General features: G+C 38.6%; 1 protein-coding gene across 4 annotated transcripts in view; it reads left to right on the top strand.

Annotated features, from left to right (window-relative positions):
- HERC4 (HECT and RLD domain containing E3 ubiquitin protein ligase 4) overlaps positions 1 to 21,509 on the top strand; it is a 94,902-nt gene that overhangs the window by 50,600 nt on the left and 22,793 nt on the right. For all 4 annotated transcript variants that reach the window (XM_036734458.1, XM_036734459.1, XM_036734456.1 and 1 more), the window contains 9 exons: positions 1,344 to 1,474; positions 5,146 to 5,306; positions 8,547 to 8,623; positions 9,553 to 9,677; positions 11,002 to 11,061; positions 11,178 to 11,289; positions 11,876 to 12,065; positions 14,559 to 14,731; positions 21,076 to 21,195. In XM_036734458.1, the coding sequence (XP_036590353.1) occupies positions 1,344 to 1,474; positions 5,146 to 5,306; positions 8,547 to 8,623; positions 9,553 to 9,677; positions 11,002 to 11,061; positions 11,178 to 11,289; positions 11,876 to 12,065; positions 14,559 to 14,731; positions 21,076 to 21,195 (1,149 nt within the window). The remainder of the gene's footprint in view (positions 1 to 1,343; positions 1,475 to 5,145; positions 5,307 to 8,546; positions 8,624 to 9,552; positions 9,678 to 11,001; positions 11,062 to 11,177; positions 11,290 to 11,875; positions 12,066 to 14,558; positions 14,732 to 21,075; positions 21,196 to 21,509) is intronic.

Below are 21,509 nucleotides of genomic sequence, written 5' to 3'. Positions count from 1 at the left end.
AGAAGAAATCAGCGTGACCCCCCCCCCCCCAAATCTTCTCAGAGTCCTTAGTGTAGCAATGTCTACGTCTAAGAGGACTGGCAAGGTCTTGCATTGACCAGATTGGAAATCACTGTGTTTATTTGTCTTTTTTTCCTGGATAGATAGGATTAGGAAAGACGAAAGCTTGATTAGAATTTGAAACTTTACACTCCCTCACATTTAGAATTGATTTTTAAAAGTTGACTCATGATGATAAGTGGTATTCCTAATCATTAACAAATATATGTCAGTCTAAGATGTCTAAAATGCAAAAAGTACAATTTGCAAGTTAACTGCTGTTAGTCTCCAAAATTTTACTTCTCAAGCTTTTGCTTGATTTTAAGCCTTCATTCTCAATAGGTTTTTTGCAATCATCAAATCATATAGCCAGATAAAAATTTTTAGCAATTTTCCTTAGTTATTGGCAGTTAGAACATTAGAACAATCAAGGTGTTTCATAGGGTTTTTTATTTATTATAAGAAGATTAATAGTACCAACTATGCTATTAACTAAAATTTATTTTGTAAGGTCTGTTCACATTTACCAAAGTTGCTATTTATATCTAGTGAAGAAAAAGGAATTTTTAAAAATATTATTCATATAGAAATGGTAACTGGTGGCAACTGAACAATTTGAGGCTATTATTGAGGTGGTTCTAATCAAAAAAACAGAATTACTTAAATTTGAATTTAAAAATTTTTATATACCATCTGTAATAATGTCAAATGAGAAGAAAATTATGACTGCTTTTGCTTAGGTTTAAATTGAGAACAAAAGTGGTTCTTCCTGATAGAATTTATAATCAAAAAATTCTGAAGTAACCTCTCAATAACGTAAAAATAATATTTGCATAATTTGATACACATGCCCCTTGGTGACACTTCTAATTTTATTAGGTATAAGTATGTTGTGAAAATATAAAAACTCCATGAGTTTTAGGGTTAGTGGAATCTTGTAGGTATATAATTAGAATTCACTAAGATGATGATGATGATGATGGTTATAGAAAGAAATGCCAAGAGAAAAATGAGAATTGTTATCTTTTTAGTAGTGACAATGATTAATATTTATTTCAGAATAATATAGTGATTATATGAATAAATTAATAATATAGTAGTAACTGTGTAATTGTACCACTAGCCTTCATCCTAAGACTGTAAGTAAGTTAAAATTATAAACTATTTAGACTTGTTATCCTCATGTTCCAGTATCTTGTAGGGAAGGCATAGGAAGGGGGAAAAAAAGGACTTGCAGTAAAAAAACTTATTTTTTTGAGGTGTGGTCCTTGTGTAATAAATTGGGTACTTTATATTTTTTCCAGGAAGGCGGGGTCTTTACATTCGGAGCTGGAGGCTATGGTCAGTTGGGGCATAACTCAACCAGTCATGAGATAAACCCCAGAAAGGTTTTTGAGCTTATGGGAAGCATTGTCACACAGATTGCTTGTGGACGGTAAAGTACTTTGAAGAATAGAATTCTGGTGTCTATATTCCTGCAACATATTATTTCTCTTTCTTTCCCCATCATCTTTGTATCCCAGTCTAAGATAAAGAGCAGTTTTATACATATCATATATTATTAAAAATTCAGACATCTAGGTGGCATAGTGGCTAGAGTGCCAGCCCTGAAGTCAGGAAGACCTGAGTTCAAATTCGGCCTTGGATACTTACTAGCTCTGTGACCCTGGGCAAGTCACTTCACCCTTTTTGCCTCAGTTTCCTCATCTGGAAACTGAGCTGGAGAAGGAAATGGTAAACCACTGCAGTATCTTTGCCAAGAAAATGTCAAATCGAGTCACAGACAGACACAAGTGAAATGACTAAACAACAAATTAAATTAAAAATATATTGCCTGATTAAACAATTAATCGGATGTTACTACATCCTTATGTTTACAGAAAACTGGCTTTCCCTTGAGGATAGCACATCCCTTTTAGCCCACTCTGCTGGTGAATGCCTCTTGTCCGTCTTTGCCTATTCCCAAGGGTCAGGAGTAGGGATTTGCAGATTCTTTTCTCCTCTCTAGCCTGGCAGAACGATTGTTGTCTCTGGGTCTCCAGCATGCAACACTTATTTGACATAGAGTTGTCTATTTAATGAATACTTGTGGCTGTTTTATTGACTATGCCTTAATCACCTTTCCTCCTTCAAACTATGCATTCTGTTTACTTTACTCTTTCCTCACCAGGAAGTACTTACCTTTGATGTCCACATCAGTCTTCCAGTTTCTTGGGTGACTTTAGCATCCGGCTCTCAGTCTTTCTGGCTAAACCATCTCTAGTCATTCTTCTTGGGGACATTAATATTCATGTCTGAAACCTTTCTAAACTGGGACTATGTGATTCCTCAGCCATTTCTTTCTAACAGCCTTCTCTGCCCTATGTTAACCTTGGGCTGTGGGGACACCACCTTGGGCCTCTTTGCCCCCAGGAGGGCACTATATCTGAGTTCCCGAACTGCCTTTTCTACCTCTGACCTCCTGTTCTTCCACTTATCCCACTCTCTTACTTAAATTAAGTCATTTTGCCTTCATTGTGACATCTTATTCCCCCAGTCCATCTCTTGAACTCTGACATACCTTGCCTCTGTCCCCAGCTTTGACTGCATGGTCTACTTTAATGAATTAGGCTTATTCTGTTTGTCCCATAGGGCAGAACCAAGAGCAGTGGTTGCAAGTTACAAATAGGCAGATTTAATTTAACATCAGGAAAACTTTCCTAACAATTAGAGCTGTCCAGAAGTGGAAAGGGCCGTGTCAGGAAGCTATGGATTTCTACTCATTGTAGGGCTTCTAGCAGAGGCTGGAGAGCTGCTTGTTTAGTATGTTCTTGTGGGGATTCTTTTGAGTCTAGGTTGGACTAGATGGCCAGTGAAGTCCTCTCAGATTCTATACCACTGTCCCCACTTTATGCCATTCTCAATGTGTCCTTAACCTTGGGTAGTAATTCTGTCTGATTCCTCTACTTCTGCTTCCGGGCTGCTAAGCATCTCTGGTGAAAGGTACAGTATTGAGTAAATTCACCCTTAATCACCTTTACGTTAGGGCTCTTGAGTCCTTCTGCTCTACCCACTCTTAATTCTCAGCCTTGGGGTTTTTTTTTTTACCACCACCGTTCCATGTGTTTTTTTCTTCAAATTCACAAATGTTTGTTGTTGTCCCTCCCCTCTCCCCAGCACTTAAAGGAGATGATAACTTCCTGCTTCTTTGAGAAGATTGAAATTCTCTGAAGAGGTTTTTATTTTTAGCTCTTGTCCTTGACTTCTCAAGATTATCATTATTAGTCTCAGAAGAATTATTCTTTCATCTTGTTGAGGCAAATTCCTTTTACCTTCTCTCTGGATGCTCTCCTTACCTGCTACCTCAAGACACTGATCATCCAGTTCCCCACACCATTAAAGGTATCCATGGTATCACCGATATGAGTACTCCCTCAGTGGGCCTCTTGCAAGCCATCTACACCAAAAATTTTAACATTCTGTGGTTCAGTCATAAAATGACACTGGAAGAATTCTGGTGCTAAATAGGTGGCTTTTTTTTTTTTGGTAAGAAGCAGCTTGATTATACAGTTTCTCAAATTAAATTCAGCCACTGTCTTTCCATGATAGGCATAGCTCATTGTTAATTTATATTGCTTGTCCAAGATCTTTGTAGAGATTTCAGTAGCTTGAGGCCCTGATTGTTTTTGCCTTTCTTTACATCCTTAGTGTTTAGTGAGCAGTTAATAAATGCTTTTTGATTGTTGGCTAACTTCAAGCCATAGAAGAGACATTTTTCATCCATTTGGGTTTTTTTATGTAGAGTAAGCCAGTCTTTGTAATATTTTGGGCCCTGTAATATATTGGGGCTTGATGTAATCAGCCCAGTGTGCTTCTCAGTTTGGACTCTTCTCAGGACATCTTCTATGAGAGTGGCAAACATGTTTTGGCAAATATGTCTCCTTTTTTTATATTTTCCTTGACACCGATAAGAAGATTGTTGAGTCCCAGTTACCTTTCTGGGGGCATCTGTCAGGGTATCATGCGTAGTTATAATGTGCACATGAAAGATGTCTCATTGGATAAGAATCTTTGAGACTGTGTTTTGTTCTACAAGGTCTAATGCTTTTTCAGTTCAGCCATTTAATGCCTACTATGTGCAGTGGGCAGTAGGTAGAGTGGAAGCTTCTTATGGAGAAGGATGACTTTGCTTTTGTCTTATGTCCTCAGCATTTAGCACAGTGCCTGGCTCATGGTTGTTGTTATTTGTCCTTTGTTTGCAAAGAGAACCAGTGGCATCATGTGTGATGTCTTGACTGGTGCATGAATTGGATTTAAGGGATGCAGAGTTGTACCAAGTCATGAGCCTCACTCTTTCTTCCTGGGTCGTCAGAGTCCAGTGGCAGGACAAAAATCAGGGTGACTGGCAATGGCCCTTGATGTAGTGGATGACCTTGGCATCTTTGTTGCCTGACCAAGCTTTAAGCCCTCCCCAATATCTGCTTCAGCCACCTTCATGGTGATTGAAAAAAAATTATTCTCATTTCACCCATTCTACTGGGAGAAGTCTTCAGATGCTTGGGGAAGACATCCCCCTATGGGTTTGAGGCTTGTTGGTTATCCTCAACCTGGTCTAGTCCATCTGCCCAAAGACAATTTACTTAGGTATAGCTGCTGCACATTTGGAGCCACAGGTGAGAGTTGGGTGGACATCAAGGGTGGATGAATCCCTTCCTGAAGGGGTCTTAGCAAGCCCTCACACCAGAGATGCTGGTCTTCCTGATCACCCCACACACTCTAACCGGTAAGCCGTTCATAAACGTTTGTTGATTAACTTCCGGGTCTTGTACTAGATGTTGAGGATATAAAGATGAAAACAAAAAACCTTTTGCCTTTAAGCCATTTACATCCTATATCCAGTGGGATTTTGTATTCTTTACACTTTTCAATAACTTTTATAACTGTGAAAATGTGCCCTGATTGAAGTCATTGAAAAATACCTGTTAAAGAACTTCTAAACTCTCCATGGTTGCTTAATTTAATCATTAAAAGCTTTAAAAAAAAAACCAAAAACATTTTATCTTCCAGAACAATTATTTACAGGTTAACATATTAAGTCTATGTTTTTTCTGTATCTTTTTGCCCTAGGCAGCACACTTCTGCTTTTGTTCCTTCATCAGGAAGAATTTATTCTTTTGGGCTTGGTGGCAATGGGCAACTTGGAACTGGTTCAACAAGCAACAGAAAAAGCCCTTTCACAGTGAAAGGAAATTGGTTCCCTTACAGTGGGAAATCTCCACCAAATAGTGGTAAGTGTGTCATTAGTTTGAGAATAGATACTACAAAGTATTTTTTCTTTTATGTCTTAAACCATCCTTTTGCCATTTCATAATTGTTTTCTCATTCTCTTTTTCATGTCTCTGAGTCCCTTTGAGTGGGATTTCCTTTCAGTTATAATACTTGAGTCCAAATATGAGGATGCATTGTTATTGGCTCCTGAGATGAAACCTGGTAACCTTTAGTGAGAAGCAAAATTCTATTTCTTTTTTGAGGCAAGCAGGATTTAAGCTTATTTGTGTGGAGCAGACTTAACCAACGTCCTTCATGCATAGTGATGCATATATTGTAAGGGTATCATTTCGAGTTGTCTAACATTTTTTAAAACAGCATCAAAGGTTCCATGTATAGGCAAATTTTACTCTTCTGACAAACCGAAGGTTGGTATTTTGTTCTGCTTTATCTTTAACAAATGTCAAGATGAGTCACATATTGGTTTTTTATAACAAATAGGAAAGGATTACTTTGGGAAATCATTAATCCCATTATGTTTCAGAGCATAGACCACATTTATTTTAATGGCATTAGCTTGCCTGTGAGCTTTTGATGATGTGTTTGATATTTCACTGTGAGTTTCATGGAAGAATGCAACAACTAATAGCCCAACAACTGGCTTTGGTGTAGTTTCTCCATAATTCAGTTGGAGCAGCATGGTTACAATAAATAATTATATTAATTTTCCAAAGATTCATCACTTATGAATGCTTCTTGTTCCCCTGGAAACAGCATATCTTAGAATGCTTCGATAATATTGTCATGTCCATCCCACCAGCATCAAGACTACAGAAATTAACAGCCAGGCCAGCTGTGCACTGCATAGGATGGGAATGGATGTAAATATCAGTTAATGGGCAAGGTAGAGTTGTGTTATAAGAGTATAGGCAGGTGAGAGTACTAAGCCAAGAGAAAAAGCAGAAGTAGCAGGAAAGTGGGCCAGGCCAAACACAGAGGAGATAGTGGCAAAGAGCAGATGTCACAAAAAGAGGAAGTTGTCAGAACAAGCAAGGATTCGATGAACTGCCAGGAAAACTAAAGCAGCCTGGCAGGCATTGCACCATGTACTAAGATAAGCTTCCAGTGGCTCCAAGATTTAGGTGGAAAAAGTCACATCATCAACAAATCAAAAGAAGCAAGGAAGAAATTAGCTTTACGCCTCTGGAAAAGGGAAGACTTCAGGGCCAGACAGGAGGATCCCAGAAGAGTAATTGGACAATTTTGATTACTTAAGATGTAGAAGGTTTTGTACAAACAAAACCAATGTGGCTAAAATTAGAAGGAAAACTGTGAACTGGGGAGCAATCTTTGTACCAAGTTTCTCTGGGTCTCATTTCCAAGACACATAAAGAACTGATTCAGATTTATAAGAATAAGATCCATTCCCCAGTTGGTGAATAGTAAAAGGATAAGAATAGTTAGTTTTCAGAGGAAGAAATCCATGCTGTCAGCAGCCATATGAAATATTCTCCAAATCACTAATAGTTAGACAAATACAAATTAAAGCAGTTCTCATGTTCTGCTTCACACCCATCAGATTGGCAAAAAAGGAGAAAAAGAAAAATAACAAATGTTGGAGGGATTGTGGGAAACCAGGCATGTTGATGTATTGCTTGCGGAGCTGTGAATTACTTCAGCTGTTCTAGGAAGTAACTCCCAGAGTTACTTCACTGGGCATTTCCTTTGACTTACACCTCAAAGAAATCAAGAACAAAATATTTATAGTAGCTCTTGTTGTAATGGCAAAGAACTAGGAACTAAGGAATTGCCCAGCAGTTTAGAATGGCTAAAAAGAAAAATTGAATTATGAATCTGAGGTTAAAAAAATAAATAAGGGATTTTGATTTGTAAAGATAGTTGATTCTGCTTTCTGTAATACACCCAAAATAAAATTGGTGGAATCAAGTAATTGGCTATTGGAATGAGTGCTGTTTAGCATTAAATTTCATAACAAATTTAGTAATTGACAGAGTTGGTTCTGCAGGATGAAAAGAATCCACAGGGATTTGGAGGAATGATAAAACTCAGAATGTAACAGATGAATGGCTGCTAGACAGACTGGCCCTTTCTCTAGGATTCTCTGCTTATCCTTTTTAGCCACATGATATTTATGTGCCACTTGAGGGAAATAAATACAGTTGTTTTAAAAAGGGAGCATGCTGTGCCTCCGTCTGAGTCAGGAAGACTGTGTCCTCAGACAAATTACTGAACCTGGTAGTGCCCCAGGGAGCGTTATCAGCTACAAGTTGAAGAACAGTTGCTAGTCTTAATTGTTAGAGAGGCTGTTTCCTCCCTAATAACTTCCTGCACCAGTGAAATTACAGCCCTGGGGGAAAAATGTGATTTTCTTAACTTCAAACTTGTATTATGTTAGCACAGTTCCTGCTATGTGCTCAATAAGTGCTTTATATTTCTTAGCTTATTCTGCCTTGGCTGAAGGGTTGTTCATCCTTAAGGACCCTAAAGGAGAAAAAAGTGACTTGAATGCTATTTCTCTTGCAAATTAAAAAAAAAAATTATGTCCTGGTTCACTTCAAGTGTAAAATACCAACTAAAACAATTTTGTTAGCAAGTAAATGAACATTATTAGTTTTATTACATTTCTCTTATTTCTGATTAGCTGTCTTTAGGTGACTATTTTTTCAGGATGAAGTACTCATTCATTCATATGTTCATCACCCCTCTTCATTCCTCTTGCATACTGTATTCCTTTTCTGTCCTAAATTTTGAAGAACTTATGTAATGTTTGCAATGCTTTCAATGGTTTTTGAGGGCCTTCTCTCTCTCAAGGCGTAATGCTAAGTCCTGAGGGAGCTATAGAAATAACTGTGCCAACGTTCCAGCCTTTGAGAAACTTACATTCTAATAATGGAGCCTATGCGGTCTTAAATAAGAATGTAAAGGGATTGAGTATTAATGAGGGCGCACACTTGGAAGAGTGGTGGTGGACAAGGTCCCTTTGCCATTTTCTACATGAGCTTGTTAATTAATATATGTTCCTGCACTGCAACCCCTAATGCACTTGATTCGGTCATTCTCCTCCCTCTAGAAATCTGAGCTTCACTTTATTTTCTGTCATGGATTCCATGATTGTGTGTAAAAGGCTGCATTATGTTAGGAGACTCATAGCATATCAGGAAGCATAAGCAAATGCTCTGGAGTACGTGAAGTGCAGAAGCCTTGCAGTTTTAATAATTTATATATTATTCTTTTTACAGATGGTGAGGAATACTTCTGTGTTAAAAGAATTTTTTCAGGTGGTGACCAAAGTTTTTCCCATTATTCTTGTCCGCAGGTAAAAATATAGTCATGTAAACTATTTTCAAGCTCATGTAACTTTTTAAAAATGCTTCAGAGAATTCTTATTTTGGAGACATGCTGTATGTATCCAAGTTGTTTATTATAATATAAGAAATCATTAAGTACTTTCCTTCAAACTGGTAGTTGTGGGTGTTGCTTTGGCCAGTAGGACAGTCACTGTCCTCTTTTTCTGTCTCTTTTTCCCCTGGAGATTTAATTAGCCATATCCTTTTAGAGCCATTAGCTCATTTTTTTTTTAGCCTGGAGCAGTATAATTGCTTGCAAAATCAAAAGGAGTATGATCACAATATCTCAAAGCCCCCAGTTAGAGAAATTTCTAACATTTAGGCAGTGGTTTGACTTCCACCCTAATTTGAATTTTTTAAGACCTGGCCTTTGTACGGTTGCAACACAAATTCAGGTTACATTAGAGTAAAGAGATTGAGTATGCTGCCTGTTAGTGGATATGGACTGGGAGGGGAAACTAGAGAAAGAGCAGATTATTTGTTAATTTCCCTTGGTTCTTAAGCAGAAAGGTAGAAGGGGTAGCTTTCACTTGAATCTTTTGTTCCATTAGTCCTGTAAGGAAGGACTGCCCCCCCCCCCCCCAATCTTCTCTGTGAGTGCTTAGCCCTGCTCTTTATTTCTTCTTTCCCCTGTTGCTCCAGGTTCCTCCCTGGCTTAGCTCTAGAGGTTTCCCCCTTCTTTCTGCCTTCTGATCTACAAAACAAATGTATATGTTGGAGACCTTTTGATATTATTTACTTCCGACTCTTTAATAATAATCCATTTCTGTCTTAACATGGCCGATTCTAAACTGTAGGATGACAAGTCACAGTTCATTATTGTTTTTTCTTTTTTTTTTTTTAAGCTCAGTTCTCTCCTTCTTCTTCTTTAAATTTGTTTGCCTCTTTCACAATTTAGAACCTTGGGCCACCAGATGATTTTAGATGGCCTGACCCTTCAAAGCAGATCTGGACTATAAATGAATCTCTCATTCAGAAATGGCTGAGCTACTCCCCTGGAAGGTTACCATTGGAAATAGCCAAGTAAGGAAGAAAATTATCAGCAGTGATTAAAGTTCACCTCGTATGTGACCAAAAAAAAGCGGAATGTAGAATCAGTTTTACTTGGGATTTTCCATTTAGGGGACCGTGTCAGAATCTCTTAAATTCTAGGAGAGTGCTAAAATTTCTAAAACTCCATAGCTATAGGTCACAAACAAATGAATGAATGAAAAAGAATTATTAAGTGCTTACTGTGTGCCAGGAACTATGCTAAAGCTAGGTCACAGAAATAGCAATGCCAGTCAGGATTCGAACCTAGGTTATTATTGTTGTGGTTCAGTAATTTTCAGACTTGTCCAACTTTTCATGACCCCTTTTTGGGAGGATTTTCTTGGCAAAGATAGTGGAGTGGTTTGCCGTTTCCTTCTCCAGCTCATTTTATACGTGAGGAGACTGAAGCAAACAGGGATAAGTGACTCACCCAGGGTCATATAGCTATTAAGTGTCTGTCTGAGGTTCGATTTGAACTCAGGCCTTCCTGACTCCAGGCCTGGAGCTGCATCCATTATGCCACCTAGCCGCCCCTCTATCCTATGCAGCCTCACAACCTAGATCTTAATTCTCTCTTGTTGTCTCCTTTCATTTGACCAGCTTTTATTATGAAATGTATTCTTTCTGGTCTTATTATAGACCTTTATATTTCACATGTAAAAATTTCAAAAGAATTTTTTTCCCACGTTTTGACAATAGGGCATATTTAATGTTTTTTATATTTTGTGTATTAAACCAGTTTTGGAGTCCACGTTCCCCAAAACTAGAAGTATTTTTGAAAAGCCCATAAAGCAATATCAAAAAAGTATTTTTTAAAGATGCATTATATCCTAGAAATATGTATTTTATGTTGTAGTGCATAAAGGTTCTGTTGTTTTAGTGTGTTTCAACAACCAATTGAGTTAGTAGCTGAGGCCTAGGAATTTATATAAGGAGATTGATTACATTACTTTCCCAGGGTCACAAAACAACTAAGTCACAGGTAGAATTTGAACTCAGGAGGTCTCGATTCTAAACCCAGCACTATCATTCACTATTATGTTACATATATTTTAGTCACAACACTAAAAAAAAGCTGCTTGTTTTAAGGAAATGAATCAGAGAAACATGAATTTAAATAAACATTCCAGAGTTAATTGACAGTAGTACCTCATGAATCAATATTCATTCATTGACATCATTTACAGATTCACTATTTGGGCATCAAGTTCAAAGCACTGTGATAGTGAAGAGAATTTAAATATTCATATAAATGATAAGAACACACAAATGAAAAATTAATATGTCAATTTCTGTGTTGCAAATTTTTATTCAGTGAGATTGATGGAACCTTTTCTTCAGCTGCTTGTCTAAATGGCAGTTTTTTAGCTATTAGGTAAGTGCCAGTCTTTTGCTGTGTTTGAATGTCACACTATAATTGTGTTGTTGAACAAGAAAGCTTGCATGATTTCTTATTACCTACTGCGAATCTTTTTATCTTAATTTTTTCAGCAATGATGATCACTATAGAACGGGCTCCAAGTTCTCAGGGGTTGATATGAATGCTGCTAGACTTCTCTTTCACAAACTTATACAACCTGACCACCCTCTGATAGCTCAGCAGGTTTGTCTTAAAGGGTTTTTTTATTTTGCATCATTTGTCCTACAAGACTTATTTTGTGATCTTTTTTTAAACACATTTTAAATTTTTTGAAAACATAGTACTTTATTTTTTTCTAATTAGTAGTAGTTTGGTAATCACATGTCAAGTCTGGGGGGAAAAAGATGATTATGAAGTTAGCAAATAATTTTTCTCCATATTGTACGCTATTTGATATTCTTTGAACCATGGTGTACTTTGTATATTATGGTATTAAATACTAATTAGAGGAATGACAAGATTTTGTTTTAAAGCAATTGCAGTTTATCAGTTGTATGTTTATTTGCATTTCAGAGGATGTAGCCTTGACAGCTAAGTAGTGACACAGATGGAGCTGTTTTAATCTGAGTTTTGTGCGCAGGTTATATCTTAAGCTTTGTGAATTCTCTTGAAAGACTTAGACATTAATTTTTAGGCTATGCTGTGGTGTTTCTCAATTTCTGATTTTATCTTACACTTTTTTCTTTCATTTTTCTATTTGTTGAAGTTTTTTTTTGGAAGTAATATCCAATATAAATTAAATAGGTTTTACTTTTGGATTAAAATGTAGGTGGCAGCTAGTTTGGAGAAGAATCTTCTTCCAAAACTGACTACTTCCTTACCTGATGTTGAAGCATTGAGGTTTTATCTCATTCTACCAGAATGTCCACTGATGAGTGATTCCAATAATTTCACAACAATAGCCATTCCCTTTGGAACTGCACTAGTGAATCTCGAAAAGGCACCTTTGAGAGTACTTGGTAAGACCTGATGTTTTCTGTGAACATGCTGAACAGCTGGCAGTGTGTGTCCCTGTCTGCCTCTGCTCACTTAGCCTTGACTCATGGAGTGCTCATTTCATCTTTCCCGCTTCCAGACATTCGCATATAGTTTCTTTTCTTGTTTTTCCTCAATATGTTAGATGAATACAGTAGTGCATTGCACCCTCAGTTTCAGAATGCCTCTGATAAAGCTTTTTTAAAATATTGCTGATAGTAGAGTAATGTTAATCATCTGGACAGTTGCTGTAGCCTCCTAATTGGTTTCTTGGTTTCCAGTCATTTAATCAGTAAGCATTTATTTATTAACCTGCTATATGCCAGGCACTGTGCTAAGTGCACGGGATACAGAAAGAGGCAAAAGACAGTGCCTGTCTTCAAGGATATCACATTCTCATTGGGGAGACAGTGAGCAAATAAATATGAACGAACAAATTATTTATAGGTTAAATTGGAAATAATTAACAGAGAGAAGGCAGTAGAATGAAGAGAGGCTAAGGAAGACTCAGTAAAAGAAGGAATTTTAGTTGGGACTTAAAGGAAGCCAGGGAGGTCAGTAGGTTGAGTGGGAAAGTGTTCTAGGCATGGAGAACAGCCAGAGAGTAGACCTTGAGCCAAGGAGGGTCTTGTCTGTGAAACAGCCAGGAGACCAGGGTCAAAATCAAGGAATGTGTGTTGTGGGTAAGGTATAAGAAGCCTGAAAAGGTAGGAGGGGACTAGGGTAAGAAAGACTAAGAATGACAAACAGAGCGTTTTGTATTTGATCCTGGAGGTGATAGGGAACCAAACGAGTTTATTGAGTCGGGGTAACATGTTCATACCTGCCCACTGCTTCCATTTTAGTCTTACTAAAGCACCAATTGCAACATCCCTTTAGAAAAACAATTAAGTCCAGAGTATTCATTCTGACTTTTCAGGCCCTACGCTCCCTTATACTCTTCCCTTTCATACACCATCATTTCTAGCCATACTCCACTGCATTTGCCATCAATGTTCCCTATGGTTTTCCTCTTCTTTCTATTGCTTATATTATTTCTTCTGCTTGAAACGTACCCTTATTTCTCCTAGTTCTCCCCGTTCAGTTTCTACCCATCTTTCAAAGCCCAGCTCAGATGCGATCCCTCCCATGAAGCAGTTGCTCCTGTTTCCTCAGTAATCTCTACCAACTTATAGCTAATATAACAGTTCATACCTCTTTCATTCATATTCACATTATACCTTATAGTTATTTCTGTATATGTCTGTATTTCTACTACAAGTCTATACATTCCATGAGGGAAGGGACCATGTATTACTCTTCTTTGGGTCAGCATGGCATGCTACACTTAGTAGACATTTGTGAATGAGTGTTTGATCACATCCTTTCTTTCTGCTGAGCTGGAATTCTCCATTACCTGCATTATCAGACCTCCGGGGATCCTGCTTAGAGTAGAACATCAAGTGCTTCTTGAATTCTGACTTTTTTTTCCTGGGCCTTTTCCTTCAGTTGTTGACTCCTGATTCTGGAATCGTTTCCTGGAATGTTGGATCATCTTTATGTTAATTGCTGGTCATTCTCTTTACGTATATTTTGCTTCCTTGTTGCAGACCTTCTCCTTACCTTGACTTAATCACTTTTCTGCACCCCAACACAGGCTGTCCTGTTCTCATTTCTAGCTATGTAACTGGCTTGTATAATTTACTGGCAGCCTGCAAGCTCAGCACTGACAGTCCAGGTTGGGGCATGCACAGGGAAGGGTATTAAGAAAGGGTCAGGCTGTGGGAGCAAACTGAGCAGGGAAGGAAGATCACCACGAGTCCAGATAATGAGTCACATGTTAGAAAATTGTCAACTTAGTTAAAGGTGTAGTAGAGACAAAGGCTGTCAGTCAGGATTCATTTAAGTACCTGATAGCTGAAGAGAACTGCATTCTGGTATTCACATATTTTTGTCCTCCTTCCCTGGAGGAGCCATTTCTTGAGTACTCTTTACTCAAAGTTAATGACACACAGCTTGTGTAGTACAGAGGTTGGGAAAACCAAAGGCAGCTATCAACAGAGGTATTTGATCCAACACAGCTTTGTGACATTGACTTTTTCACTCAGTTTCCAAGATTGTATTGACTCATAAATATACTTGTATTGCAAATCTCTGTTATGTTAGATCAGAAAATAATGCTTAAAAAAGTCCATGAGTTAACAGCAATAAAGTTTTTGCAGTTTAGATGTTTAAATTTAATCATTTCTTAGGTATTTGAATATTTAAACCAGTTGTAAATGGATGTTAAGATTGAGTCTTCTAATTATCTTTTATTGACTCTGTATCTTACTTGATTTTACACTAAGAAATCCAGAGATGCAAGTCAAGGCTAAAACCTGTCCAGGAAGATGCATTGTTCTTTGTTTTGCCATTTGTTGAAATACTAGGATAGAAAAGACATAGTGGGAATGGTAGTTTGTGTGTATTTTATTTACATGTTCATCCTTTAATCACAGAAAACTGGTGGTCTGTACTTGAACCTCCCTTGTTTCTCAAGATAGTGGAGTTGTTCAAGGAAGTTGTGGTTCATCTTTTGAAACTCTACAAGATTGGAATCCCCCCTTCTGAAAGACGGGTTTTCAACAACTTCCTCCACACTGCTCTAAAGGTTTTGGAAATACTGCATAGGGTATGTTTATTTTCTTTTTCCTTCCCTGTGACTTTGTTAGATATGTAACTGTTTATTCGTAACCCACTTTATTCTAGATTTAGATAGAAGCCAAAACTTCCTATAAGAAGCCTACTAAAGTTTCCTATCTTAGTTCCCTTTAAGATATGCTTGCAGTTGTCATCTCCTATTTGTCTGTGGCGTGCCTGTATGTTCATTGTAGCAAATGAGCAACTAATGGCTCCCTTTTCCATTTTAGCAAGAAAATATTTTTGTCTTGTTTTAGAATTTTTACCTTAATTTTAAGTGTCATATTGCTTTGGGTATTTAAACACATTTTTATTGTTCATATGGTCTCATTGCCTCAGTCTCAATAGAATTCTGACTTTGACAGTGGACACATAAATAGCTCTGGTTTGGTATTTTGCGAGCTCTTCCCTCCCACTCTGCAGTAGCCTTCACGTGTTTAGCAATACAAAGTTTAGATGAAGAAATTACATCTCTGCTGTTTTATCATATAGACAATTTAATAACCTCTCCTAGCTGGTACCATAGGTATGAGTCCTTGTGACCATTCAGTGTCTTCATAGGATGTGATCTAATGGTAAAGTCTTTGTCTCCAAACCTTGAAGTGATTGGTAAACCCACCTGGACTAGTTCTTTTGTTCACTTTTTCAGCCATCTCTGTTGGAGGTTCTAGACCTAACCTCCCTGGAATTAAGGTAAGTCAATCAGTTAGTCAGTAAGCATTTATTAAGTGCCTTCTATGTGCCAGATACTGTGCAAAAGTGCTTGGGATGCAAAAAGAGGCAGAAGATAGTCCCTGCCCTTAAGGCGCTCATGATTTAATGGGGGAGGCAATAAGCAAACAAATATATAACAAAAAACCCTGTACAGAATAAACAAGAAATAATTAAACAGAGGGAAAGCATAGAATGGAAGGGTTGGGAAAGGAGGCCAGGAGACAGAGATGAAGAAGGAGAATATTCCAGATACGAGGGACAACCAGAGAAGATGCCTGGAGCTTATAGATGAAGTGTCTTGTTTAGGGAACAGCCAAGGATGCCTGTGTTACTAGATTGAAGTGGGAGAACGTCAAGTGTAGTAAGACTGGAAGGGGTGACGCCATACTAGTTTGTGAAGGGCTTTAAAATTCCTGACAGAATTTTGTATTTTATTCTGGAAATGAGGAACCAATGGAATTGATTAAGGAGAGGATGTAATGTGGTCAGAGCCTGCATTTTACAAAATTACTTAGGCAACTGAATGGAAGATAGACTAAAGTGGGTATATACTTGTGGCAGGGAAGCTACCTGGTAGGCAGTGACAGTAGTCTAGGCAGGAGGAGATGAAGACCTTCACTAGGGTGGTGGCAGTATTGGAGGGGAAAAGGAGGCATGTTCAAGACATGTGCACAAGTGAAATTAGCAGTCCTTGTCCACAGATTGGGTGTGGTAGGTTAGAGAGAGTGAAAAGTCAGGGATGGTACGTAGCCTGCAGATCTGGGGGAGTGTGATGATGGAAGGTGGTGCCCTCTTAGACAACTTTGGAGAGGGGGAGGGTTTGAGGAAAAAATAGTTCCATTTTGGATGTGTTGAGTTTAAGATGTTTATTGGACATCCAGTCTGAGATGGCTGAAAAGCAGTTGGAAATGTGTGATTGGAGCTCAGCAGAGAGATTGGGGCAGCAAAGGTAGAATTGAGAATCATCAGCAAAGAGAAAGTAGTTAAATCCATGGGAACTGAGGAGATCATCAAGTGAAACAGGATTAGGGGAGAAGAGGGCACAGAACGCCACCCAGTGGGATGCCTATGTTTAGGAGGTGGTTCTGGAGGAGATTGAGGAGAGGTCAGATAGGTAGGAGGAGAACCAAGAGAGAGGGGTGTCCTGAAAACCCAGAGAGGAGAGAGTATCAAGGAGGGGAGAGTGATTAGCTGTGTCAAGGGCTGCAGAGAGGTCAAGGAAAATGAGGGTTGTGTAAAGGTCATTGATTTGGCACCTAAGAGATCATTAATAACTTTAGAGAGAGCAGTCTTGGTGACATGATAAGGTCAGAAGCCGGATTGTAAGTGGTTAAGAAAAAGGTGAGAGGAGAGGAAGTGGAGGTCCTCTTTGTAGATGGTCCTCTCTGGGAGGAGTTTTGCCACAAAAGGCAGGAGAGAATTAGAATGGCATGGTGGGGGTGAAAGAATCAAATGAGGGTTTTTCAGGGGTGTGTTTCTCAACAGTGTGGAAGGAGAGGGAGACATTGAAGACAAATGGAAGAGTGATGATGGGGTAGTCTGTTAGAGGAGAGGGGATGGAGGAGGGTCACTTGAACAAGGAGAGGGGTTGGCCTTGGTTAGGAGTGAGGCCACTTCCTCATCTGAGACAGGATGAAGGAGGAGATAACAGAAAGTGGGCGGATGAGATGGCATCTATAGAACAAGAAGAGTTTGTTAACCTGCTCTTGGCCACTGTGAACCTGTGATCTCACCAGCTCAGTGAGTATAGTCCAGAAGAGAAAAGGAATTGCTGATGAGAATTACCAAGTCTGGACATTGTTATCCTGTGTTCTAAAGGAATCTTCCACCTTACCCCAAAGACTGCAAATGAACATTCTGAACACTAAGATCATTTTTCAGAGAGGTATATGTGGGGGCAGGAGGGAGGGAGAAAGTTAAGAATGAAGGGTAAAACCTCATAAATATCTACTAGTACCAGAACAAGTATTAAAAAAAAATTCTTTTAAAGGGGGAGGGAGCAGGTAGGTGGTGTCTGGATAGAGTACTGGGCTTATATTCAGGAAGACTCATCGTTATGAGTTTGGATTTGACCTCTTAGATATTTACTAGCTATGTGACCCTGGGTATGTTGCTTAACCCTGTTTGACTCAGTTTCCTTAACTGTAAAATGAGTTGGAGAAGGAAATGGCAAACCCTTCCTGGTGAGTTCATAGGCTCATAGTGGTCAAGAGAGGCTAACAAACAACTTTGCTCTGTAGAGACTGTATTCTGCTCCAAGTAACACCATCCCAAGGAGTAGGGTGACCATAACTTTAATTCCTTAGGAAGGAACTAAAATTCCTTCCTGAAATCTTCAGAGCAGTCACAAAGCTTCTACCCAGAATCTTCTTGTTTTATACATATTCCACTACTGTTCTCAGCTGGCCTTTCCTCTCCATTCCCTCACGGTTCAGGCACCATCACCTGTGGTACTTCCCCACTGTCAGTAATACTTGAGTTCTACCTTTGGAAAAGCTCAGATTGCTTTTTAGCAACAATCAAGAAGTATCTGTTAAGTGCTGGAGACACAAATACAAAGAAATCATCTATACTCACAAAAACTTACATTCTAATGGGGGAGACAGCAAGTAGGCATCAAAATATATATGGCATAAATATAAAGTGAATAAATACAAATATATGCGACGTATTTGAATATAAAGTGATTTGAGAGGGAGGGATTCTAGTATTTCAGTACCAAGTTCTCTCCTCCCTCTACCCCCTTCCCCATGCATTGAGGAGGCAAGAAACATGATACCCATTATATGTATGAAGTCATGCAAAACACATTTCTGCAACTTGGACTGCATTTTCAAGGAAGAGAAGATTTACATGAGATGGTGGTCAGGAGGAGAGTGTGTGGAGGGTACCTTTGCCAAGGCATGGAGCAGGGAGATGTATAACGTTGAAAGCAAGGACTAGAAGATCCAGCCTGGCTGGATCGCAGTAATGTCCAGTGAGGCTGGGAAGGATAGGCTGGGGCCTGGTTACCTGGGACTTTAAAGCTATTCTGAGGGATTTCCCGTTTATCTTAGAGGCAATTTGGCAATTCAGACATTCATGAGATTGTTTCTCCAAAGATATATACATCCATCAACATGAATATACACATCCTCTTTCCCATGATTGAGAGCTAGGCATAACTCTCCTCTAACAATTCTGCTTCCCATTTTGTGATTAAACTAAAAAATGTGTCACCTGTGCACCATTCCCTGCCACCCCACCAAGAGCTGGCTGTAAAACATTTATAACCCCTCCTTAGTGGGAATATTCTCTCCCATTGTGCCATATGGAACTACATTGGCCAAAGCTTTTTTAATATTCCAAATAGCGCAATGAGAGACACAGCTTTGGTGATAGTGGTTAAGATTGATCCTTCGAAAAGCTGGTGAATTAAGGCAGCACATTCTGCCCCTAGGTGGCGCCACAGCGCACCTGATCTGGAGTCAGGAAAATGAATTCAAATGCAGCCTCAGATACTTCACCTCTTCTCAACCTTGGTTTCCTTCTCTTTAAAATGGGGGTAATAAGAGCCTCATATAAGGGTTGTTGTGAAGATCAAACAGATGATAATGGTAAAGCACTTAGCCCAGTGCCTGGCACAGAGGAGGCCCACCGTGAATATGATGTTGTCATTATTACTGTATTCTTCATATCTTGAGGTTTCATATTGTCTTTTTGATGATATACAACGATGTGTAATTATCTTGTTTTAGGGAGTAGAAAGATCACATTGGTAAAGCATACTCTCAGGTGTTTTTGCTTAGTGACAAAGCTGATGGTTGATAATCTTGGTTTTAATTGAACATTTTAGATGTCAGGCCTGTGTCTGGCAATGTGAGTGAGCCACCCGCTCTTTGTTGTTGCTTTTTCGGAATGCCATATGAATCCTCCATTTAAAAAATAAATTCGAAAAGAAAAGCTTTTTGGATTCCTTAGGAGGCTTCTGCCTGACTTTTTCCTTTAGCTTCCCAACACGAATCTATCATTTTCCTCTGATTTCCAAATAGTCTTAACTGTTTTTCCTTGTAGTCCTTGGATTGTTATGATGGGATTAAAATTTCAGTTGAGATTAGTGAGATTTAAAGTAATTCTTTTGTTCTTGTGCTATGCCTGTACCAATTGTACTTTCATTGTGAACTGTTATAAGCATTTCTTTGATTGAAATATATGACACCAAGCTTTGGAGACACTGGAAAGTAGACCTGCCACCTACTCAGAGCTTGACTGACTTTTTGCTGTCTCCTGAACATCAGTCTTTAGAGAGCTTCCTGTGCTAATGCGTCTCACCCAGGCTTCAGGATCATTCTGATTGCCTTTTCTTCTGAACAATTCTACGTGAATGTCCTACCAACACTACAAACTCAGCAACGAATCATAAATCAGACTTTCAGCTTCTCTTCTCTGAACCTGCCTTCCACAAAGTCAGCTCCTATGTTTTACTTCCCTCTTACTCTTAATTACCTCTGTTATTAAGGACTGATTTCATCTCTTAATCCAGTTTGTTACTGACTCTCATCACTTATTCCTTTGTAGTGTTTCTGACATTCATTCCTTTCTTCCCAGTCTCCATTTTGTGCCCCCTCAGGTCAGACCCTTCCTTTCTAATGAGTCTTCCTACGTCCGTTCTCTCCCACTCCAATCTTTCTGAGAACACTGTGACACTAATCATTGTATACTACCATACTTCAGTCATTTTGTTACCTTCTTTATAAACCTTTAGGGGCTTCCATTGTTTATTAAATAAAACCATGAGCTTTAGCCTAATATTCAAGGCTCCCTACAACCAGCTTCCAACCTACCTTTCCAGCTTTATATTCTGCTATTTCAGAAGATAAATATGCAGCTAAACTGCACTATTCAGCACTCCCCACCCCCACCCAGTCTTGTCTTCTTACTGTTTTGTCTGTGGCAGTATCTCTGCCTAAAATGTCTCCTCAGTGGGTCGAGATTCCTGAAACCTTCTTTAACCACACTAGATAGAAATTATATAGTCCTTAGAATGTATATTTCTTTATTTTGTATCATTCTTATGACATGTAGTATACGGGCTGTCAGGGATAAAAATTGAACTTGTGATTTCATTGATTAGGTAGCTCCCAGATGAGAAAACTCCTACCGATGCAGATTGGCACCTTCTCTGCACCTTAACCATTTTAGAGTTGTCTGAGAACTGAGGTTATATGACTTGCCCTGGAAACATACAGCATTGAGTCTATGTCAGGCAGGACTTGAACTCGTGTTTTCTTGGCTACTGGGCCAATTTTCTTTCCATTCTAGCATATATGCTCCCTCTCTTGTAGTATCTATCTTCATATGTCTTCTATCTGTACTTGATTGTACCTGGAGCATTGGGATTGTGTCTTATGTCTTTGTATTCCCTTGTGTTTCTCACTCAGTGCCTTGCACGTAGTGGGCCTGCAGTGAACTTTTGATGAATGAATTAAACTGATTTAGGTTAAAAAAAAAAGCTCCAGAGCATTTATGGTTTTTAGGATTTGTCAGTCTGTGAAAAAATGTTCTTTATGTTAAGCCACTTTAAAATATACACACATATGTACAATGCAGTGATATGTAAGTAGTAGTCTTGTTTTTCTACAGGTAAATGAGAGAACAGGACAGATTATACAATATGACAAATTTTATATCCATGAAGTGCAAGAATTAATAGACATACGGAATGACTACATCAACTGGGTCCAACAGCAGGCCTATGGAATGGTACGTTTGCTCACTCATACTGTGATTGCTTTTTCCATTTCTGTCTTTTGAAAAACAAAATGGAGCCATCTCTTGAGACAAACATCAAACACTTATTTTTAAATTTTAAACTCATTGCATACAAGTTTTATATGGCACATGATTTATAAAGCAATATTCCACTTGTATAAGAAAAAACCAACATGATGTCTTATAGAAAATGCAGGTGTGATACTGTATTCCTTTAGATTTGTATACTTTTCTATTTTAAGTTCCTTAAAGAAGGGGATGGTGGTGGTTTTTAATCAGTGTTTCTCATTATCTAACATAGTAGT

Source organism: Trichosurus vulpecula, chromosome 8 (assembly GCF_011100635.1).
Source record: "Trichosurus vulpecula isolate mTriVul1 chromosome 8, mTriVul1.pri, whole genome shotgun sequence".
Taxonomy (NCBI): domain Eukaryota; kingdom Metazoa; phylum Chordata; class Mammalia; order Diprotodontia; family Phalangeridae; genus Trichosurus; species Trichosurus vulpecula.
The sequence above is the reverse complement of the archived record's forward strand: the minus strand, read 5'-3'. Positions and strand labels throughout refer to the sequence as shown.